Source organism: Brachyistius frenatus, unplaced genomic scaffold (assembly GCF_029030835.1).
Source record: "Brachyistius frenatus isolate BFR_SWC_R1_liver_20210118 unplaced genomic scaffold, ASM2903083v1 Contig_16, whole genome shotgun sequence".
NCBI lineage: Eukaryota > Metazoa > Chordata > Actinopteri > Embiotocidae > Brachyistius > Brachyistius frenatus.
In genome coordinates, this window is record NW_027210615.1 from 5,815,197 (window position 1) to 5,839,839 (window position 24,643).

The window sequence follows — 24,643 nt, forward strand, 5'->3', positions numbered from 1 at the left end:
ATACATTCCTAATACAACTCATGCCTAGTACTTACTGGAAACCCTTGTCAACAAAAAAATTATGTCTGTGATTACATAATTTGCAAATGTTATGTCAGTCACATGGGACAGGGATGTTTTACAACAATTTATTAAAAGATGACATTATATAAGCTGTTTTTTCACATTGTATGGGCAGTGGTCAAAACATTTTTCTCAGAAAGTCACCTGTCTTGTTTTGGGTTGTAAATGATTCTGTGAGCATTAGTATTTTACATCTAATTAGCGAATTTTCCACAGCCTTCTCTAATTTTATATTCTCATCACCTTATGCTGCTTAAATGTGCACAGTATACTCAAAACATGCATGCCTGCACCACATTTTCTTCCTTGCCTAATTATTCTTGGGCAGTCGATAAACTGCTGAGCATCGATAGATTGAGGATAGATCCTTGAAATAAACAGCTTCATCCAGTGAGAGTCAATAGTTTATATGGTTCTCTTTAAATAAAGCACTGAGCTATGTAGGAAAGCCTCTGTCAGATGTAATGAAACTGCCACCTCAATCAGGATTATTATATATTCTTATTATATATACTTTGTTACCTGAGTTGTCTCAAAGCACTACGGTTTGCCTCCCATTTACCCACTCACAAACACACACATTGACACACCAATGGCAACAGAACTGCCATGCAAGGTGCTCACCTGCTATCAGGAGGAATTTGGGGTTCAGTGTCTTGCCCAAGGACACTTCAGTATGTGGACAAGAATTGAACTGCCAACAACATGATTGGTGTGCAAAGCACTCTACCATCTAGGCCACCTCAGAATTATATCCTTGTCTTTAACTTCAAGTTTTTTTGATCGATGTTATTGTATGTTATGATCACAAACTGACTATATTGCCGCTGAAAGTTAAATGTCTTACTATCTTGGCAGGCATCATAACAAAGATGAATATAATTCACCTGTGTGTACAGCCAAGGGTATAATTCTGAGAGACATTCATGGAATCAGTTACCAGTAAAATTCCAACATGAGACTTGTTCTGTTTGCTCAGTTCCCTTTGCCAGGGACAGACAGGATTTCATTTAGCTACATTAGCAGAAAGTAGGTGGTCAAGTCAGTCTGTTAATCATTTTGGTCCAGAGTGAAATATGTTATTAACTAATGGATGTATTGACATAAAACTTAGTACAGATATTCATAGTGCCCAGAGGATCAATCCTCCTGACTTAATTAGCCCCTTGACCTTTCCTCTAGCCCCACCAGTGTGTCAAAGTTTGTACTTCTCCTTTCAAATATCTTATATTTCATGGATGGGCTACTGCAAAATGTTGTTACAGGCATTCATGGTTATGTACCCAGATCATTTTAGAAATTTATTTTCTTTTCCTCTTGGGTAATGAGGTTAACATTTTCATCATGAGTGGTATGTCTCAACAACTATTGCACAGATTGCAGTGAACCAGCATACAGATAAGTATGCTCCCCTCAGGATGACCAGAAATAACTTTTACCATCACCAGACTTTTCATCTAACAAAACCTCAGGTTCATTTTGAAATTATTGGAGCAGCCTTTAGCCCATCAGCATTGACCACCACATACCGTATGTTGTCATTGGAAATTCTACCACTGCCTCCATTGCTGGAACTACCTAAATGTCATCACACATAGCCACAGCCACTGGTTCCTGATTGGTCTGCCCAAATAATAATGCCAACAGGGTTTCCAGACTACAGAAAATACAAAAACTGTGAGTAATAGTCAGGCAGAGTCAGTCTGGAGGCGGTCAGACACAACTCTGATGTCGGTAAAGTGTGGTGGTAAAGGGTTTCCAAAGCTGTTTGATCATCCATAAATTGAAGCTTCAGATGGAGTATAGCAATATAAATTTTGTCAAGGTCTTTTATATTAACCGTTCTAACTCTAAAGTGTGAAAGTCCCACTGTTACTGCCAATCTTGCTGGTAGTTGACAGTGATCTAGGAATAAAAGTTTAATATATTCTTTCTTCCAGCTGTTATTGTGCCCCCACGGATAAAAAGTAAAAGCAATGTTCTTTTTTTGTGTTGTTGACTGTTGAAATATATAGAGACCTGGCGTTGAGACAGAGGTTTATTATGTATTTGTCCATCTTCCCTGTAATTACTCACGAGCAGCAAAGTTTAGATTGGCCATGACCAATACAGAGGCCTTGAACCGCAGGCATTCACAACAAACACACAAGAAGCAGGAGTAACCGGTTCTGGTTAAATATGGACACACACCCCCGGCCCCACCCCCTCCCACAATATCAATAATAGAATGGAATAGAACAGAAAAGAAATAGAAGTAATTCTTACAGTGCTGCATTTAAAAAAATGGGTTACTATGTAAAGTCCAGGCTCAGGGGGCAGCTGTTGTAGACTAGATTCCTGCGGCTTGAAAACAATGATCTGTCCCAAACAGGGTTTGAGGAATGCTTGTTGTTGTGTGTAGCAGGCCGGCAGATGAAAGCCTATTGAGGGAAAAGGGAAAGACATAAACCATTTCCTGCCTCAGTGAGTCCCCAACAAATCCTAACACCGCCCTTAAAAGAAACACCTCCCAGCAAACTGTGCATAAAATGTTTTCTTTTCTTACACACAACAATGTCGAGCTTGATTTTTGGCCAAGTTCTGAAAATGTTTTCGGGAGTAAGCAGGACTGGCTGCCAGAGAGGATTTTATTGAGTTCATCGGCACAATAAATATGAACATGTGCACATTTCTGTCCTCTGTATCTCTGTCTCACCCGCTTGTCCCTCTGCTTTCTCGCTCTTTTTGCTCTGCCAACAGCTGCACCTTATCAGCCTTTGGCTTAGTGCTGTTTTACACAATCCATCGTTAGGCTACACAAGCCCCTTTTTTAGCCTCCTCCTCCCCTCATTTCCTCTTGGCCCTGGTTCCCTCTCTGTCCACCTCTCTCATTTACCTCCAAGCGTGATCCAAGTCCTTCCACTTGTTCAAGACTCTAAAGTCTGTGTTTTAGACAGACTAGACAAAAAGACACCCAGCCTTCCAAATAATAAGTCATGCAACATGAAGCACTTTGCATTATGGGGACGTTTTCCGCCATTTGGTGTGCAGATAAAATGGGATTCATGTTTCACTCCATGTGTTTACCAAAAGTGTTGTGAACCCCTCACTTCATTCACCTCCTCTCTGTCAGCGACTTTGTTCCCCCCTCTTTCCTCTTCTCCATCTTTCTTCCAACATGACCCTCCCCCACTTTACTCACTGACTCATACCCCTCATTCCAATCCCAAGCACCAGCTTCCTGTCTCTGTGGTCCCTCGCTATTTTTTTTGTCTACCTTTTTCACCTTACTATTCTGCTCCCCGCTTCATAATCCAACTCTCCTCCTCTTTATCGCCCTCCTTTTCCTCTTTGCCCTGCTAAAAAGGAGTCAAAAATGCCACACACAAGTAAACTCTCTGAGACCCCCCAATCTATCAGCCAGCGCTTTTCTTCTATTATGAACCGGAAACTCTTGGAATGCGAGCAAAAGGAATGTACCACATTCATACACGTGCTGTTTGGTTATGCACTGATTGGCAGGGATATACTGCACAGCCTTCATACCTGCATTTCAATGCAACACATGAAAAGATATTGAGGCAGCAGACAGAAATAATGCAGTGTGCATTAGGAGTCTGACGCTGAAGAATATTATGAGCTAACAATTTAAGACAGGATGATCAAAAAGCCATATATAGAGTAAAATCCCAGCCAGAAGCATGTACAGATTTTGGGTAGTTTGCTGATTTGAATTATATTGAAGAACACAAAACCAGATTGATATCTGCTTTTACCTTACTATTAAATAATACAAAGTTTTAATAAGCATATATTCATGCTGTCAAAAAGCACAATGTGAACATTTTCCTGGAATTCCTTAGCTGCTGAGAAGTTAAACTCAATAAACAGAAAAAGTTGTAACTGGCAAAGAAGCAGAGCTCTGCCTTACTTCTGGCATTTCTTAAACTATACCACTAGGTGCTGCTACAAACACACAGGTCACTACACTGCAGCAGTGTCATTGCAAGTGTTAATCAAGGCACATGTGTTTGTGTATGCTGGGGATGGGGAAGAAAGGTACTGACCACAGAGCCTCAGATGAGGAAGGCATCTTTGAATTTCCTTGTAAATTGGGTCAGGTTTTTGTTTTTTTTAAAAGAAGAGAAAAAAATATGTTGTGAAGTGATAATTAGATATTCTCACTTCACAAAAGTATATCCAGCAAGTAAGTGGAGAAGCTAAAAACACTGTGCTTGAAACTCAGAGAACAAGCATTGAAACAAATTTAATATCCACATATATGCCATGTCTAATATAATTAAATAACACCTAGTTAAAAAATATGTGATATTGGGGGTTTATAGGAGGAGGAGAGGAGCCACCTCGTGCACATGGCATTGAGCCCATAATCAACACACCCTTGTGTGTGAGCTAAATTGCTTCATGTTTGTGAACATGTTCAGATTTCAAATGCTTCTCATTTTTGGGGGCACACTAAATACCTCGCTGATTACCTCATCAGATCCACCCACCATGCCACAGAATGGACCTTGTTGTCAAAGCCTTGGACGAAATCAAGTCGATTTTTTTCTTAGAAGTGCATCATTAGTACACTTTCCGATAAGTGATTCTAGAGTTACTTAATTACACTCATTAAAATGTATTTTAATGCATATTTTTTTAAGTCTCCCATACTAAAAAAGTGCCTTTCTTATTGTTGGTAACATGGACTTTAGCCAGTCCTGGTAAAACATGCTTTTGTGACATGGCACATGAGCACATCAAGCAGTTAAAGAATTGAAATTAAAAAATATGTCCATGTTAATACTGTTTTAACCTATTCATTTGTAGGAAATCCATACCAAACACAAACCATCATTATAAGGAAAGTATTTTATATTTCCTAAAACATGTCTGGAGGGCATCACTGAAGTAACTATACTATTGGACAGGCCACACAGATCAGAAAATGCATTAGAAATAATGTAAGGGTTTAATATGTGATTAAAAAAAAATACATTGAAAAGTAAAGTATATTCTGGATTGACCACCTCAATCACAGCAGAAGTTCTTATAGTGTAGCGATTAACTCAGCCAATCCGGAGTGAGTGTCTTTACGCTCCCCACTAAAAACTGACCAATCAGGGGGCGAAATTCTAGTAATAGTACTCCACACATGCGTTTAGCTCCGCCCCGCAGCTCCAGAGCTGACGTTAGACCAGAGAAAAGAAAACAAGTTATCTCATATAGTCCCAGACCATGTTATTGATGGACTTCCCGAGAAAGAGGGGCAGCCCTTAAACCAGGGAATATGATGAGCGGGAAAATGAACAAGGCAAGTATCAAGTCTATTATCCTGGGTAGAAAGTTTTGATATCACTCGCTTATCGATTTCCTCATGATTTCCTCGTATTTGCAGTGAATATGAATGGTTTTGGATGGATGGATGATGCTGCGTTTTCATACGCAAGTGTTGCCGTGCAGTTGCGCACTTTTTCTGTTAAGACGCCATAACTTCAGAATCACTGTACAGTATAGGCTTTCTCAAAGACTTACTTTGACCTCATTGTATTAAGTCCTACACAGTGCTACATACTCTAACGATTATAAGTTCCTGTATGTGCTGTTCATGAAGAGGTGGAATATGCCTTTAACATACATGGCTGCGTGTCCTGACCCACGTCTGTGTGATATCCCATATTTAGCATAGCCTACATATTGCTCATATATATATATATATATATATTTTTTCTACTGCAGTTACCATTGGAGTTTTAGGGGAAAACGTAGTGACTTCAGTGACTTGGTGCTGTTCTCTGAGTAGTTGCTCGGTGTGTCGCACTTCATTAAACTGACATCAAATGTTCCGAATAGGGTCATATGATGCATTGGGCAGCAGCCCTGCAGCCCCGCGGTGACTGCCCAGCGCCAAGCAGGATTTGTTAACGTCGCAATGTCACAATGTGTAAGACGATAAAATACCCAAAATAAAAACGTAGCATCTCAGCGCGTGCGCGCGTGCACGTTTTTTTTGATGGTAGCAAAACCAAGTAACAGGTGTTTTACAATTGCAGGTACTAACTTTATTTAATTTTGAAGTTAAAAAAAAAACACAGCCAGTATTGTGTTTAGAAGTTAAGTTGCTAGACATGAATTTGTTAAATTAGAATGGGGTCTATTTTAGAGTTGACTTATTTCCCATTAGCATGCTTCCAGCTGTATTAAATTGGACAAGGACTACAGCTGGAAAGGTCACTTGGATTAGCTGTCTGACTTTTGTGAAGTAATAAATAAATGAAGTTTGTGAATGTATCTAATACAATATAAAATGTGCCCAAATTGAGTTAAAGTGTAAGAACATGTTTAAAAAAAAAAAAAGAAGTAATCTTCAATTACACAAGTGATTACAATTTGTTGCTGCCTGCTTTGCCAATTTAAGATGACACTCTAGTGCTGAGTGTGTGTGCACATTAAACTGTACCTGTGTGTACAGTATGTATGCATATGAATGGGTGATTACTGACGATGCATTCGTCATTCCATTAGCCAATTAGTGTTGGCTCCACATCATGACGCAGGCTTCTTAGAGTTCCTATACTGGTTTACAGCAAGAGCAAAACAGCCACGGATTAACAACAAGATAACATTGTGTCCAACGTCTAATACCTTCCCTTTACTGACAGTGGTGTGGTCATTTTTCTCCTGTGACCCATACCTGCTGGAATTTTGATCAGATTGGAAAAGGAGTTTGTGATGAAAATGTTCAACTATCTGAGAAAACCTGTGAAGGAAATTGGAATAAATGTGCTGCCTCTGAGCCAGGCATTAAAGCCAAGTCGCTCCAGTAGAGATGCTCAGTGACCGGCAGTATGATAGCGGGGCTGTGTTCAGTGTACAGTAGGTACTCTATATTTGTAATTATTGGGTGTAACTGAGAAGTTTGATGGCCCGGAAATGGAATATGATGGTTGGGTTTACTTGGGACACCTGCCAAGTCAAGAGGCTGAAAACAGAGGCTGGTTCACATTCCCTTGTGCCAGATGCAGTTACTCGTTTGAAAAAAAATCAACAGGAGCAACTATTCACTGTCACCTGGAAAATCCTGCAGCTTTAAAACAGGATGGATGCAAACAATTCCCCTCTACTCCAGCAGACTCTGCGACAGGTTCTCTTGGCATGTGTCTCAGGCTGCAAACAGATTACATCTGGGAGGTCATTTATTCATCACCCATGGATGTTGTCGTGCACTTACTGAGGCTACGTCACAGTACATGGGTAACATTTTAAGGCCAAAACAGTTGGTGCACTTTACCAGTTGATATGAACAAATGCAGCAGGGGTGTTGCTGCAATAACCTTTCTGTGTGTGTGGATGTTTGCAGCAGGAGTCCAGTTAGGGAACGGAAGTGTATCATGGCAACATGCTGACCTCACCTCGGGAACAGGCCGTCTCTGTTCCCCCTGCTGCCTGTCACACCCTTTGGACACATGCGTGCACACACACAATTATTAACACACATGCTGGCATTGATGCCAACAAATGATGCAGGAACTCAGGTCCCGGTGAGATACTCTCAATGGAGGGTGGGATTTAAGTACACAAGAAGTCACAAACAAATCACTGTATGACTGGGTGTGTTGTTGTGCATGAAATGCAACATGCTGTGATTAGCAGCCGTTACAAAATGGACAGCTTTGTCTTTTGAAGAGAAAGTCCAGTTCTGACGGACAGTAAACATAAACAGTGAGTGAGGATACGTCTGTTGGTACTGAGGGTCAAGTCTTTAAATTCCTTCTATAAGGACCTAAGAATGTTTCCCCTCCCTGCAGGGTTGTGATTGTCAAAGGGAAAACCTGCTTTGCACTCACACCATTTGCACACCAGATGTGATTTGACCTGCCAGCCAGTTTACCTCTGTTCATTACTGACCTGATACAATTATATTATGTGTTCATTCATCTTTTGACAGAAAAGTAAAAACTGCTTTGATAAGAAATCCTTCACATCAGTTGTCTGGCAAATATGCCAAAAATAATTCAATGATAAGAACTCTTAGCTTTTCTTTGTCATATGTGACAGTAAATGGAATTTCTTTGGTCTGATACAAACACAGAACTAATCCTTTAATACAGGTGTGAATTTGTGGCACTGTAAAAAAAAAAAAAAAACTCAGCTAATGCGCTAACGGGGCTTCGATATGGAAGAAAAATACATTGCATCAATTTTTCATTATATAGAAACCAAGAACTTTGCTGGAAACCTGTCAAAATAATGTAGTGTAGTGCTGAAAGGAACATTTAGTGTAACTTGCATTGCACTTTGTATCTAATCTTTTTACCAATGTCTTGTCTTACATTCTTTGTGCAGGTTAAGGTAGAAAAACATACTCAGTTTTTAAAGGCGAAGTTAACGGCCAAGTACAGAAAATATATTGTGTGGCTGGGGTGTCAGTGGCTAGCTTGTGAGCGCCAGTAGTTCACTGAGTTATAACCGTAGGTGTAGTGCTGCCGGAATGATGCTCTGCCATTATTTTCTCCAAGTGAAGGCATATCATGTTCTGGTGTTTCAGGAGACAGAAACCTTTCACGTCTTAACAGGGCTTTTATTCTGAAATATTTTCTGAAACATGTTGTGACTGAAATCGGACGATAACACTTGAGATGAGCAATACAGAACAACCCAGGAACAACGATTGAAAATATTTATTGTTGACAAAAATAAAGTAATGGAAAACACATTATTAACTATTGTTTGTAAACTTGCCACTGTAGGAACTGTAGGTTGGTGTGTAACCGCTACTATCTGGTACAAATAACTACACCCTTGGTCATCACGTCAAACATCTAAAACAACATTTTGCCTTCAGTCAAATAAAACTCAACTCTGCCATTTTGCCGTTTCTTCTACATTTTACAAACCAAATTTACAAATTGGTTGATTAGGAATATTAAAAAGAGTCAGCTCTAATTGTTCATCAGGGATTGGACAGACCATTTGATGAAATGAGAAAAACCAAGTGATCAAATAATGTCAAACCAAAAGCAGTCATGCTGGTGCTTCACGGAATACACCGTGAAAAAACCTGCCACTGTTGGTAGAAGGACACACAAAATGAAGTGGCTGTGCTTGGCCTGAAACTAATGACCTCAAGACAAAATCCTATAATATTGTAAGAGACAATCACAGAATTCTTCTGAAAACATAGACTTTCCCTTCATCTGCCTCTAAAGCTGAGGTCACAGTTACCAGTCCTGTAGTCAGTAATGAGCCACTCCCACACAAGGCCCATCATTGTCAAATATCAAGGCTATTTTTAGAAAGAAACAAGAGGGAAGGGGCAAGAGAGTTTCCAGGGACTTGTGTGTGTGTGGCCAGGAATGACCCTCTCTGTCTCTGTGTATTTGTCTTTAGGTTTGCATGCTTGTGTGTGCATCTCTTGTGTACGTGTCCGGCCCCTTCCTCACTTAATCCAGCTACTGTTCTGTGAGGGCCGGCAGGGGCAGTGAGGAAGGGGGAGGGATCTCTGGTTAGAAAGCATCTCTTTGACTCCAGAAACTTCTGGCTCCTTTTTCTGCCAGAAGGCTAAAAATATTAGAAAAAGGACCTTCTTGTGTGTAGCAGATGTTATGGAGGGTGGGGGGGGGGGGACGAGGGTAGCCGGGGAGGGGGGATTTGTCCTGGAGCACATCGGGACGGGAAGAGGAAAGGGAACGGCTGTCTGTTTCCACCGGCTGCCTACGGGGACACACGTCTGCACGTGAGTGTGTGTGTGTGTGTGTGTGTGTGTGTGTGTGTGTGTGTGTGTGTGTGTGTGTGTGTGTGTGTGTGTGTGTGTGCATGTAAAGTGTCTCTTCCTGAGGTTTCAGGTAGATGTTTACAACTTGTGTCACTTCTGTCAAAATGTCTGTTTCAGCTGGTGGAGGACGTTGCAGCTCAAATGTGCTGTATATGCAAGATGGGTTTTGTCGTCCATCACTGTGCGATTGTGATGACATGAATCCAGTGTGATTGCCCGTGTGGTCGTAGAAATGTCAATCTTCAGTGCATAAATAAACTAATTTGATGGTTTATTCTGATTTTGAACGTACCTTCATATCTCTTTTTTTCCCTCAGCCAGCAGAAACGATCTTATCAGTGACAGTTTCTTTATTAGTTCAGAGTTCTGAATCTTGAATAACACATTTTGCCAGAGGAAGATGTTTTTTTTATCCATTACGATGGTGACAGTAATTACTATCCCGGGGACCGGGCTCGCCATCACAGGTTGTTTTTTTTGTGCTGATACACTCAGACTCTACCGGCTGTTATGGGTTTGTAATCCTCCATGAAGTTGTAAAACTCCCTCACTGTGGTTTCATTGTCTGGACTCCCAAGTTGAGCTGAGTGTGGTATTTTGATAGACTTGTTTGTAACCTCAGTTAACTTCATTCCTTAATTAAACTGTTATACATTGTGACTTGCTATAGTAAACAGTTCATGTTTTGGATCCCAATGCTGTCCTTTTCTCTCTCTGCTCTCCTCTCACCCCAACCGGTCGAGGCAGATGTTCTCCACCTCTGAGCCTGGTTCTGTCGGAGGTTTCTTCCTGTTAAGAGGGAGTTTTTCCTTCCCTCTGTTGGAGGTTTTTCTCCCTTAAAGAGGAGTTTTTCCCTCCTAGCTTATGTGGGAATTGTTGAATTGTTGGGTTTCTCTGTATAGTGTTGTAAAGTTCTACTGTAAGGACTTTAATGTGTTAACTGCCATGAAATAACCCTGATTGTGATTTGGCGCTATATAAATAAAATTGAATTGAATTATAGAAGTCGCCCCATACAGGACTATCTGAGTTTCTAGGCTGCAAAACAAAGCATTGATCTGAAATTGTGAGGACTTTTGATTTCTTGCCGTCATAATTAGAATGTTAGGATGTGCCTATGTTTCTACGATACAGTGTTAACTGCAGTCTTACAGGTACAACTGGAGGACAAAAGGTTAGCAACTCCTTTTAGACATTTAGATGTTCATTTTGTTGCCCTTTATGACAGCATCATTTATTAGAAATAGATACAACAAGTCTGTACCAAAATTCTGAAAACAGTACCAAAGAACAGAAAAAAACAGGTCAAGCATCCAGTCCACTGCAACGTGGAAGTTGGGACCTCTTTCCCCCTCCTGAAAGAAACAGAATATTAATATTTTCTTAGATTCTGTGCACTCATTTAATTTTAGCTGAAGGTCACGCTGTCTGTCCTTTGTCTCATCTCTGAGACTATTTTGATGGAGCTAATACGCCTTCACTGTCCCGCACAACGAGCAAAGTAGTTTGGCTGGTTAAAGGCTTTTGTTTAGTGATTTTAGCTTTTTCTAAGGGAAGACAAAGTGTCTAGTGGAGCTTTCTAACACAATATTCCAAATGAATATTCAGCTAGATAGCTGTTTATTATAACATACAATGGGTCATTTATGTATCTGAGCAGCTAGCCACGAAGTTAATTTTTTGCTAGTATTTAATTTGTCCAAAGAAAAGGTGTTGTTGAGGTTTTTTTTACAGTGTGGTAATGCTGCTTATTTCACCCATTGTTTGTTATTTTTGTCTCTCCTTTTAGCTTCATATTGTTCCGTATGTGCTTCTTTCTATTGACCCTTTAAAAAGTAGAAAAATTGATCCACTGCTCCTGTAATGCTGCTTCCAAATAGAGCTCATGGTTACAACGTGGAAAGTTGTCAAGTAAGTCGTGAGAACATTGCTCTAAGGCAACGGAAACATGGGGAGTGTTTTTTTTTAAACCTCTACGGGTTGATTATAATTTTAAAACAGGTGGGGGTTTTTTTTCACAGTGTTGCATATGTCATTAGGCCATCCCCTTTATTCTATACATTTTAGATAATGCATTGTTTATGAAACATGCTTTTTCTGGATATTGTATATTTTGTTTTATATATATCAGATTTCTTTTTTTTCAGCGCTTTTTACCTTTATTACATAGTCAAGACAGGTACATTGTGCTTCATGGTCTGCTCATAACACATCGCTGCCTGACCATGATTGCCTGTGGTTGGACCATATATTGGTCTTGATTGTGTCTGAAACAGAAAGAATGCTGCCAACCTCTCCTCCATGCTGTCAGCCCACATCTCCACTGCAGTTAAGCTGACAATAACTGGTTTCTTTTTTTTTTTCACTAACCATGGGCCCCATGTGTATACTTATAGAAGCTGATAGAAACTCTGATCCTACATGAGAAAGATTGCATAGACTGAATCTGAAACCGCATACAAGAAAATGTAAGAAATGTTTGGTGTTCTTTTGTGTATGGTCGGCTTCTGTCTACTCGGTGTGCATAAATGTCACTGCAGTAGGAGTAAAGATGTATATCATAAGGTAGTAGATTGGTCATGAGGAAAGGCCAAGGGGCGTCTGCTGTACTTGGGGTTTCAGGAATACCACCAAATCTAAAAAATGATCTGGACAGGATCAAGATGAGATTGAACATATTTTGGTTTGTTATTGTGAGAGAAAAAAAATAAACAAGAATAGTCCAAGTCTTACTGAGTCAAACAAAAAGGAATGAAAACCCCAACATAAAAAAAAACATGTAACTTCCACAAGTAATGACTATACAGTTTAAGAGAAAGGACATCAATCTCCTGATCGCACCATACTACATACCCAACATCGGCCCATGAGCCACCCACTTTGTCCACCTCCGCCATCCAGGGTGCTGCGGTCGTACTACACTTGTGCCGAGGGAGGCCAGCAGCCACTGAACACAGCTGGCGGAGGGTGATGCCAGGCAGGCAGCTGTCCAAACACTGTTCAGTTCCCGAGAACGGAGTCAGAGAAGCCGGAGAATGGAAACTTAGCAAACAGCCTCCTTTCTCTGTTACCAATGAAGAAAAGCACAGACATAGGAAGCAAAAAAAAAAAGCTTTCCGTGTACGTGTCACCTAAATTATCCAAAGTTTACAGACACTGAGTAGCAGCATAATTGCTTACCTACATATAGCTGTTTGCTCCTGGTGTGATGTGATGGTGTGTGTGTGTGTGTGTGTGTGTGTGTGTGTGTGTGTGTGTGTGTGTGTGTGTGTGTGTGTGTGTGTGTGTGTGTGTGTGTGTGTGTGTGTGTGTGTGTGTGTGTGTGTGTGTGTGAATGCAAAAATAATTGAAGTCCTAAATACTGCCCTTTAGAGTGAATATCTGTCAGTTTCGAGAATGCCTCTGAGCATGACATAGCAGACAATTTATTCACATGCTCTCCTTTTCCCATCATGCATGAGGACACGCTAAGCAGTCCTCGTACTTAGCCCGTGGTCCTTAGCATTCTCATGTTCAAAGCCTCTATAGAGTCACGTCAAGCCCAGTCATCTGTGGATCTGATCCCATGTTGGGAAACAAAGAGGCACTGGGGGGGAATGACTACACACACACACACACACACACACACACACACACACACACACACACACACACACACACACACACACACACACACACACACACACACACACACACACACACACACACAATGAGGATTATAGTGGGGAATGGGCGGGAACCACAAGGATTATTACTGGAAGACAGTTACACAACCAGAACAGAAGTTCAAGAGGCAAAGAGAGTAGAGAATGGATTTTGCCATAGTTCTGCACATATATTCACACACACACACACACACACACACACACACACACACACACACACACACACACACACACACACACACACACACACACACACACACACACACACACACACACACACCATACACCCTGTTCTGTCATACGCACAGGTTAATGCTGACAGTTCTAAGCTCTTGTCAGTATTGCAGTCAACTCACTCACTCAAGCATTACCATATGTCTTTGTTTCGGCTTTTCTTTCTCATCTTGGAAAGATTTAGAGCGGTTGAATGACTTTGTACTGCAGCGTATAGACGGCTCACAGAAGACATTCACTTGCCAAGTCGAACTGTTGGATTAGTGTGAAAAAAGATCAGAGCAGGCAGTCCACAAGCTGCATTATCATGTCTGGTGCTGTTTCAGGTATCTAACTCAGAGTAAATTCTGTTTTTTTCTGTGTGTTGTGTGTGTGTGGAAGCAGGCGGGGAAGGGAGAGCCCCACGTCTTTAAGGAGAAGACTTTCAAGAAGAAGCGGCAGTGCAGCGTCTGTCGGCAGAACGTCGACAACGTGGGCTCCTTCTGCAGAGGTGAGCATGTTGCAATGTTATTTACCCAAGTTCCATTGAATGAGCCCAGAAAAATGTGCTTGATGATGTGTCACAGGCGCCTGTGCAACTTCAGCGCTTGCACACAGGATGCAGGGCTTCAAGTAGAAGATGGAGGGTGAAGTGATCAATGGCACAGCAATACAGACGAGTGATTTTTACTTTATTTTATGTACTTTTATTTTATTTGGTAGATGGACCTCACTACTTCTTATGTAGACACCTATTTTGTAAGTTAACATAAATAACTGCAGCTGTGGCAGGACTAATTTGGTCTTCTTTTTTTTCTTTCCTCCCTCCTTCCTGACTCGCATCTCTCATAGTATGCAAAACAGCCACCCACAGGAAGTGCGAGGCAAAGGTAAGGATCAACATCAGAGAATTTCAAAATAGTTTGTAGCTTTTTCTGACTTCTTTGTCACTCGAGCCACCACTATGTGTGGAGCAATGAGAAGACTTTGATGTTCTTCAAATTAACACATGAAACAAACATGAGGCATATTTCCATTATGCTCTCTTTGTGGTTATCATCCATTTGAGTGTGAACTCTTTCAATAAAGTCATATTTCTTACGCCCTCTGCTTTTGCAATAGTTTGATGGCATCTGATTGGAGAATTACTCCGCCTAGGAAGAGGGATGGTTGATCTGTAATGGAAAACGGAATCCACAAATGCGAGTTGAGAAGTATTACGTTTTTGACCCCAATGGACTTTAGGAAAAACACAGAAATTCTTATCACAGTTTAGTAGATATGAGGTGAGGTGTGAAAAAAACCACATGACGGTGTCTCTATGAAGGCAAAAGTCCCGAGATCCCTGCTAATAAGAAGGCTGCTTGATTGCATTTCTCAGAACAAGCTGCAAGCCTGGCTGGAACCCACACTGCTGCCTCTGTGAAAGGATCATTGATGGGGGGGACGGTTTAATGAATAGACAGAGAGATGCAGAGGGGGAGAATGCCAGCAATGGCCATGGAGTGACGAAGAGCGGGGCAGAGGCTGAGGCAGGGGGGGCCTTGGCAGGCAGTGAGCACAGGAGAGAAAGCCGAGGGCAAAGGCATGTGGCAAAGACGAGCCTCATTCCCACCGTCCTCTTGTCTTCTATCTGAGGAGAGGAGAGCCTTGAGGATCTGTTCCGAGATGAAAGGAGGGCTTAGAAACAGCACATAAAAGTAAAATTGGGCTTTTCAGGACAACTTGATATATGGGTTGTAGCTTAGCATTACATTTACAATAGATAGATATGACTAGTTTTCCTATTTCCAGTGAAGGAGGATATTATGTTATTTCGGTATGTTTGATATGATAGAGTTCAACTTTGAGAGTTAGATACTAGGATCGATACACTCTTATGTCTGAAGGACAAATATGAAGCTGCTGCTCGTTAGCTTTTAATTTGAGCAATTGGAGATAGCAACACAGCAGTAGGTATGTTACGAGAAGATGCTCTAGTACCAAGTCAATACCCAAATTTGTAAAACTTGTTTCCTGTATCAATGGTACTGTAGACTCCAAAGGTACCACAAGAACAGAAGAGAACAGCAAGTAATCATTTCAAATGACAAATCAAAGAGATGTTGTAGGTCCAATGTTTCCCAGTTTGTTAGGAAACAACAAATCTTGAAAAAAATATGTATTATTCAACAGAAATTCTAGACAAACCCAAATTAAACTTAAAATTGATTACAAAAAGGAAGCACAGGATGTTATTTGACAGCCTTACCGTAACTGTGTGATGTGTTTCTAACTGGGAGTTAAACTGATATCCATCACTGCTGCCCAGGAAGGGAGCGGTTCGGATAAGGCAGGGTGGGGAGGTCGATCTGCTGTGTCCATCCTCGCTGTTTTCTAACCTTTTAGTGCAACGATTTAAAGGTTCAGTGTGTACAAATTAGGAGAATCTATTAGTAGAAATGGAATACAATTTTCATGTGTAGGGGGAGATCTGGGGAGGGATTTAGCTGGGATGGCATCAATCTCTACAGTGTGAATTCAACAAGGAAGACATAGATTGTGCTGAATAATAGATCTCAGCACTGCCAGATAGATAAATATATATTGTATGGTTTGTGCTTAACAGCTGTTTTTTTACCAGTGTTACTGGTGTTATTTGTTCAAGGTGTTTCCTCTCTTGCATGTCATTAACATTTGGAAGTTCTTAGCCATAACCCTGTATTTCAGTCAGCCACCTCTACCCTACACTATGAGCATATTTACCATGGTCATGTGTGTCCATGCTCACACACACAAACACACATCTGGAGACATCTGTTAGCCATCCTGTTCTCACCAGACTTCTATTTACATCTCCACCCGGCTGCTGTTGCCATAAACTTGATGACAAATCATGTCACTACCCCACCGTCCAGTATCCTGTCAGTTTGACTCATCCAGTTCTCTGGAAAACCCTTACAGTTTCCGAAACTTTCGAGAGAGAGAATAATTGGTGGTATTAGCTAGTCAGTGTACGGTTCATGTTTTTGTTTTCTCTTTTATACCTTCTCTGTCATTGTGTTCCGTACTCGTTGCCCACAAGGTCAACAGCCTCCAGCTGGTCCGTCTCTATTCTATTAAAGAACACTCCCAGGCTCTCTCAGAGACGAACAGAAGACTGTAAACAGTTTGTATTTCAGCATGTTTTCTCTAAGAGAATAGTTCCCTCTTATCTTTGATCCCAAGTGGAATATTTAGTCCATGGGGAATTGGTCGGGGGCTCTGAGGGAAAGTGCCTGGGGCCCAGGGGCAGAGAGATGAAGAGGGCGCTGGGGAAAGACACGGAGGAAGAGGGGGGGGGGGTGAGGTACAGTGGGAGGAGGAAGGATTAAAATTAGTGAAATGCAGTCCGTGACGAGTTGACTGGCCCGTCTGTCTAATTAGGCAAGAAGAGGCATTTCCGCTGGTCAGGGAAAAAAGTCCACAACTGGCTGTTCGACTGACTATCTGCTCCGCTTACAGACTGAGTCACACGCCACTGATATAAAATCCCACAGGCTGGTTTATTGAATGGCTGTATGGTTGACTGGCAGATGTACAGTATTATACAAAATAGTGCAATAAGACTTGGAGTCTTTCTGACTGACTTGACGAGTGTGCTGAAAGATTGATGGACATTTCGATTGACTGATATGAGAACTTTCTGTTACCGTACATAGCCAAATGTCATGATGTAGCTTTTCTATTTTGCTCAATATGTGGGATCTACCAAGGCGATACAATTAGAAGTCAAATCTGATTGCCTTCTTCTGACTAATATTGCAAATACATTAACATCAGTGGCAGGTTTACTTAACATTACTTAATAATATTCAAATAAACTACCAATATTGTTATGCATGTTTGCTAAACTGGTCATTTTTCAACATAAAACAAAGCAAGTTTACTTTAAGGTTGACTTTTCTCTGACTGTTTTAAAATTTAAAAAAATTGTAGGATCTCGACAACAAGCGGCAATATTATTTAATCTGATTCTATTCATGTACATTACATTCAGTGAAATTTTGTGACAATACTAATCATACCCGCTTAACATGTATAGGAGACAAATACAGGCCTACAGTGTAACTTGATGTACTGTTTATTTCATTAGCAATATTAGTCAAAAAGAGGCAGTTAGATTTATCAGATCTAATTGTATAGCCTTAATAGGTGCGATAACACTGAGCAAAATAGAAAAGCAACATCCTTCCATTTGGCTACCCAACGAGTGCGTTTGCTGTAACGTTACTGTGCAACACTCATGTAAAGCTGCAGTACTGATTTCACTTCTGTGAATAATAATCCTGAAAGTGTGATCACCTCTGCTGTTGCAATTGTCTTCCTGCCGCTTGTTGTTACAATTGTTGTGTTCTTATTGTAAATGCAAAGTTTGCAGCACAGTAAGTGCAAAGTTTCTCATGTATGCTTCACTCACAGGTTTGTGAATGAACCTGGATACGAAGCGTCTGTAGTCCGTTTCTAAAGAGATGAGACTGAGAACAGGACAGCAGAGCAGAGGACTCATAGAACAATAAATCAAAATCTAAAATCCCAAGTTCATAGCACTGACTGGGAAAAATGGTTGAGTGATAAGTCGTCCTACAGATGGTCTATGTTGGCAATGCAGAGATGTGTATCACAGTAATTACAAATCCTTCTTCCCCATTGTATCAGGACTCTTCCTTGTTTCTCGTCCTCGTCAGTCCTCTTATCCGCAGAACATGTCAAAATATATTTTACATGAGACTTGGCTGTGTACTGTTTGCACCTGCACATAGAACCAGATAAAACAATAGCTTTTTTATTTATTTATTTCACTTTATTAATCCCCGAGGGGAAATTTCTTTGCTACAGCAGGGGGGGCTCTCAGGGGGGAGCTGCTGCAGCAGGCTGCCACTAGCGCGGCGCCAGGTAACCTGACCTGAGGTGCATGTTTTTTTTGGATGATGGGAGGAAGCCGGAGAACCCGGAGAGAACCCACGCAAGCACAGGGAGAACATGCAAACTCCGCACAGAAAGGCCCAGGACCGGATTCGAACCCGGAACCTTTTTGCTGTGAGGCGACAATGCTAACCACTGCACCACCGTGCCACCCCATCGCTGCTTATTGTCAAGTTTCTGCCAGTTTTTTTTTTTTTTAAACCAGTCAGAGAAAAGTCGACCTTAAAGTTCGCGCTGCCCGCTCCTCTCTTCACAAGAGGAGGATGTAGTCAAGTACAGATAGTCAGAGCGGAAGTGGGGGAGGATGCAGGGATAGGTGGAAGAGCAACATCACTCGCCTGATGTTCCACTAACATATAACCCTTTCACGAGGAGAGCTGTGGCTGCAGCCATGCTCCTCACACATGGAAATACAGTCAAATAAAAAACTAAACCATTTTACTGAAGACTTCCAATTCATATATTCCAATTCTCTTTCCTTTCTAACTTTGCATTAACCGAAGTTATCCTTCCATACAAAACATACGGCAGAAGCAGAATGGAGGAAGTGATGATGAGGAGATGGAATGATGAGTAATGGCAGAAAAAGAGAACCAGAGTCCGTGTTTTGCCAACATGCAGCTCACCCCGACATCCATGCTACTCTACAGACTTCCCGTCAAACTGAAGTCACTCATTACTGTTAAAACATGTCAGCCACAGCTTACTTTTTAGTGGTCTTCAGTTCCAGGGCTGTAAAAACTTGCAACAAGTAAAAATATCTGTGCCAACAGTTTATTGTTTAGCAATCTTCTTGTTTCAGTAGGTTGTTTTGGGGGATCTGAATGACATCAACAGCGAGTAATTCTTGTGGCCTTGAGCCCAGGCCTCTGATTTCCTCCTGCAGACCCAGCACTTCACCAAATATTCGCTTTGTCAGTGTGAGTCACTCAGGAAAATAAGATCCAACTGTTTCGAATGTGTATTTAATTTTACCGGGACCACGACTGTTTCTCCTGACTAAAGGAGTCCCAACTTTATCACAGACAGCTTTGGTAATTGTGGCGATAAGCTGACATGAGTTCAAGTTCTCTCTCTCTTTCTCTTTCTCTCTCGCTCTCTTTCTCTCTCTCTCTCTCTCTCTCTCTGTGTGTGTGTGTGCGCGCGCGTGTGTGTGTGTGTGTGGCCAGCAGCAGGGTTGAGCGAGGGAAGGAACAAGTGAGTGAGCAGGGTTGATGAGAGTTAAAACCATAAGCATGACAGCTAACTTCGCCAAGTTGGGACTAAGCCAGTCCGCTGTGTGTGTGTGTGTGTGTGTGTGTGTGTGCGTGTGTGTGTGTGTGTGTGTGTGTGTGTGCGTGCGTGCGTGCGTGTATATGTGTGTATCTGCAGTGGTATAAGTTGCACTAATTAGCCTTTGAGTTCGGTCTGTCCTGTGTCTAACAGGAAGAGACTATTTGGATAGCTCTGCTAACAGGGATCTTAAACATCGACAACCACATTGCTGCAGTACACGACACACAAAGGGATTTTAGTGATACACACTGTAAAAGTTTGTACTAGTTTTTAATTTTGGGGCATTTCACATTCACAATTCAACCCAAAACATCTATGTCAACTGATCACCAGTCTAGCTCCTGAACTACTGTTACAGATCTTCCTAAGTACAACAAAAAAAAACATACTCTCAAATTGGGTGTATCAAACGGGTCTAATCGGGTAGGCCTGGTCTTTTTGTCTTATTCGTTTAGTGCCCTGCTCTAAAATTGACCTTATTAGGCCATAACGACATGATGAACAACAAAAATAAAATAAAAATCACAGGAAGACAATAAAGACTTGGACCACAGAGTCATCTTGTTTGGGAGCTGTGGTGTAGGCCCTGAAGCAGCTGTTGACAAGGCCCTTCTAAGGAATGTGAATGCATTTTTTGTGCGTATGGTAAACAGTGTTTAAGCTAAAGGGTGTTGCAAATATAGAAAGAGGAGGGAACAGTGTGCTTTTGTGAATTGTGTGAGTGTCTGCTTATCAACAGGATGAATGACAGATGCAACTCGACTACAGAGGGTAGACATGGAGGGAAAGACATGAGATTTATAATAATGCCCCACGTCGGTTGGTTTACAGATTTTTCCATTGTTGATCTCTCCCAGTCTCATCACAATAAATGTCTTCATGCTGTGTTTATTTACCCACATTTATTTGTTCTTGTATTTGCACTTTCAACCCTTGTTTGGCTTGGGAAGAAGATAAAGATGAGTATCCACTCATCCGAGAGTGCTGTGGTGTGTATGTGCTTCGGCATTGAGCATATACCTAGAAACCGTCTGTACAAGCAACATGTGGCATTCCTGTTTGTGTTTCCATCTGCATTACTTTATGCGCATATATATGTGTGTGTGTGTGTAGTCACTGTATCCAAAATTCCCAATCTCCATAACAGGGAATTGTATCCCACTCGGTCATAAACGCTTCACCACAGGGACCCATTTGACCAGCAATATCTTCGACCTCCCTCTCAGCAGAGAGGGAGGTCGAAGGTTTGTTTTCTCTTGTAGCGAAAACGAAACAGCAAGACACGGACACTTCTTTCTTTCCTTTCGGGGTTAAAATACATTTTGGGAACAACAGACAAATAGTGAGAGAGTAATCCGTATTTAAGAGTTGGAATTAGCTAGCAAGGCTTTTGTGTTTCATTTCTTTTTTTTTCTCAAACAGCGAAGAGATTTGGTCTTCTGGTCATAAGTGTTTCCCCTATAGGTGTTGTTTCTGCTTAACTGTGGCCTTGAAGTCCCTTTGAGGTAGGCCGGGTGCCTTCCGGATTTCTCTTGAAGTCCACCTTGTCATGATTAAGAGGCATCAGACATGTGGGGTGCATTTGAGGGACAGTTATACGACTAACCCAGGTAATTCTCTAAACTGCCATAAAATACGTGCACTCCTTTGTGCCAAAGAGAGACCATCTGCATTTTCAACTGCCAGGCATACATTTAAAAAAGTTTGAGTTACTCTCAAGTGTTGTCTGAAAAGTTTTGGAGAGGGGCATGGAGCTCAAGAAATAATTCATATTATTGAAACTTGAAAAACTTTGAAGGCTTGGATAGACTTTTGAAGATAGTATTTGAAACAGAGATACTTAATTGTAACGGACTTGATATAAACCACATAACAAAAAAACTTTCCAAATCATTGCACTTTGGAAGACACTCAAGTATAACTGCAGTGATCCAGCATTAAGGCTGGGTATTGTTCAAATGTTTTTCGGTACGGGTACAGGTACTGATACCTTGACTTTGGTGCTGGTACTTTTTTTGATCCCAATTTCATTATAGGGATATGAAAATTAGATGACATATTATTGTACACATCTTTAGTTTTAATGCATTTTAGAAGGGGAGAGTGTAACCCATGTTGTTTCCTGTAGCTTCAGTTAACAGATGTCCACTAAATGTTATCATCTGATGCTACAATTTACCAACGTCCCTTAAACGCCTCACATGCCGTCAATAGATGCTAGCTACCGGCTCCACACAGAGAAACCCACTGTTACTGCAGAACATGCAACCATGACACGCAAACGCCCAAGTAGAAACTATGTACTGCTGCTGCTCACTTACACAGATAAGATTAACTCTTGAGGAATGGAGTAAAAGTTATAAGCGTTAAAACCCCATTGATGTAGTCTAAGTATTGAAATTGGTACCGAAATGATAAGGCATCTTTCGATGCAAAATACTAACGGAGGATTCGGTTGTTGCCATAAGTTTGGTTCCCATCCCCAGCTATAGCATGTATGTACGTAGGATGTCTACCATCTAGAACAGAGGTTCCAAAACTTTTTATTGGAGCCCAACCGATACTGGATTTTTGGGGACTATACCAAAAAATGCAGACAGTAATATATTGGCTGATATTGTTTAAATAAACTGTATTTAGCAGTCAGGCTATACTTACCAGACCATGTACCACAATGTACAATGGTACCAAACCAAAGTTTTGGTACATTGTGGTACATGGGAACCACTTCCCATTGCAGAAATAAACATGTCTTTTGGACCTTTAAACATTTAAAAAGATTACCCTAATTCCACTTGCATTTTGTTTAAAAAATGTTTAAATGATTAACAATTCAGTTTCACATCATTGTAGTGTGATTCATACATGGAACATTGTAATGAAATGACCATATTTTGGACATGGGCCAGCTTGAGTGATTTTGTTTGGACTGTCAAACAAGACTCTTAAGTAAAGCCTTGTGTACCACCAGTGGTCCATGTACCACTGTTTAGGACCCAAATTGCTCCCTATAACTTTCCAAAGCAAAATGATACACACTGTGGGCAAGAGCAAAGCTACTGTAGTATGTTCAACCAACTGAACAGCTTTAGTCAACAGGGGAATATGAAACTGCAAAAAAGTATGTGTCATTACCATTTCTGTCTTTTTTTTTGTGTATGAAAAGAACAAAACATTCCCGTTGCTTCTTTCCTTCTTTTTTAGAAAGATTTTGATTAGCTCAGACACCTTTAAACATGCACGTCTTTTTGTTTATTTCTGTGGAATCTCAACTATGACAGAAAACACGTGTAAGACATTAAAATGTACCATATTGCTCTAACTCTTGTCAAGAGCATTGTATGTATGTATATATGTATATATATTCACCAGCTCTTAATCATCCACTTGGACATGTTGTCCATATATATATGCACTATTTCCTTGGGCCTGTAGGTGCTTCAGTGAGGCTGACACATCTGCTGCATCATTGCAGTTTTTACAATCAGAGAAAAAATATGCCTTCGGGTTCTTAAAACATATTATTACTATAATACATTACTTTATTATGTTCACTTTGATACCCCTGCATTCTTCTCGAGCTTGTTCCCTTGATGATGATCATGATGAAAGCGCAAAAGGTCAAGGCCAGTATTGGCATTCACTGCTGACTCCTTGCAACTTTAATCAATGTTCTCTGATTGGCTCTCCCAAGGGAGCTGAGGGAATAAGGACTGTTAGACCTAAGGCTGACTGTCAAAGGAAATAATGCACGAGTGCAGCATTCATATGTAACTAAGGAGCACACATACTTTGATGGAGATCTGGATTGGGTGTCACAGTTTGCAGTGCTCACAGATATAGTTACTATCACGTCCCAGTTACTCACTGAGCAGCTCTTGAGTTAGTCGCTGCACAGATGCTATTAAGTGCAACACACACTGACCACTTCACATCTTTTGATGTACAGTTGTGGATAAATTTGTTGGTACCCTTAACAGATCATTGACATTTTCTCCTGAAAAGTAATTAAATTTAAAGCAATTTTCTCATGTATACCTTCTTTTCTTTGGGTATGTGACAGTGAAAAGAAAAAAACAACCTTAAACTACTGCTTCCTCAACAAAGATATTTTAAAATGGCCTTGATAGATTTGCTGGTACCCTCAGAATTGTTTTTCTTTAAATTTGGATTAAAGTCATATGTCAAACCAACTAATTTGCCTCATTAGTTTCACACGTTTTAAATTTTGTAATCAGTGATTCAGCCTGTTTAAGTGGACAAAAGAGGTCACTGCTGTTTGGTATCATCTTGTGCAACACGCCGAAAGTGGACCAGAGGAAGCAAAGAAGAAAGCTGTCTGAGGAGATCAGAAATAGAGTTACAGACAAGCATATTAAAGGTAAAGACTAAAAGAGCAGCTTGATGTTCCTGTAACCACAGCTGCTAATATTATTTAAAAGTCCAGTGTCCATGGGATTGTAGCCAACGTCCCTGGATGTGTCCGTAAGAGGAAAATTTACCCCAGATTGAGAAGAAGGATGGTGCGAATGGAAAACAAAGAGCCAAGGAAAACTTCCAGAGATACAAGCTGAACTCTGACATCTAGGTACACCAGTGTCTGATTGCAGCATGCGCTACATTTTGAGCAACAGTGAGCTCCTTGGAAGATGAATCTGGAGGATTCCACTGGTGAACGAAAGACATAAAACTGACTGGAATTTGCTTGACTGCATATTGATAAGCT

The 24,643-nt window shown here is 40.9% G+C and overlaps 1 protein-coding gene across 4 annotated transcripts in view; it reads left to right on the forward strand.

Moving 5' to 3' along the window:
- Nucleotides 1-24,643, forward strand: part of tns2a (tensin 2a) — a 55,184-nt gene that overhangs the window by 2,586 nt on the left and 27,955 nt on the right. For 3 of the 4 annotated variants that reach the window (XM_069694112.1, XM_069694113.1, XM_069694114.1), the window contains exons 2-3: nt 14,104-14,209; nt 14,551-14,588. In XM_069694112.1, the coding sequence (XP_069550213.1) occupies nt 14,104-14,209; nt 14,551-14,588 (144 nt within the window). Of the gene's footprint in view, nt 1-5,283; nt 5,360-14,103; nt 14,210-14,550; nt 14,589-24,643 lie in introns of those variants that run through there. The other variant, XM_069694115.1, reaches the window with a different exon arrangement.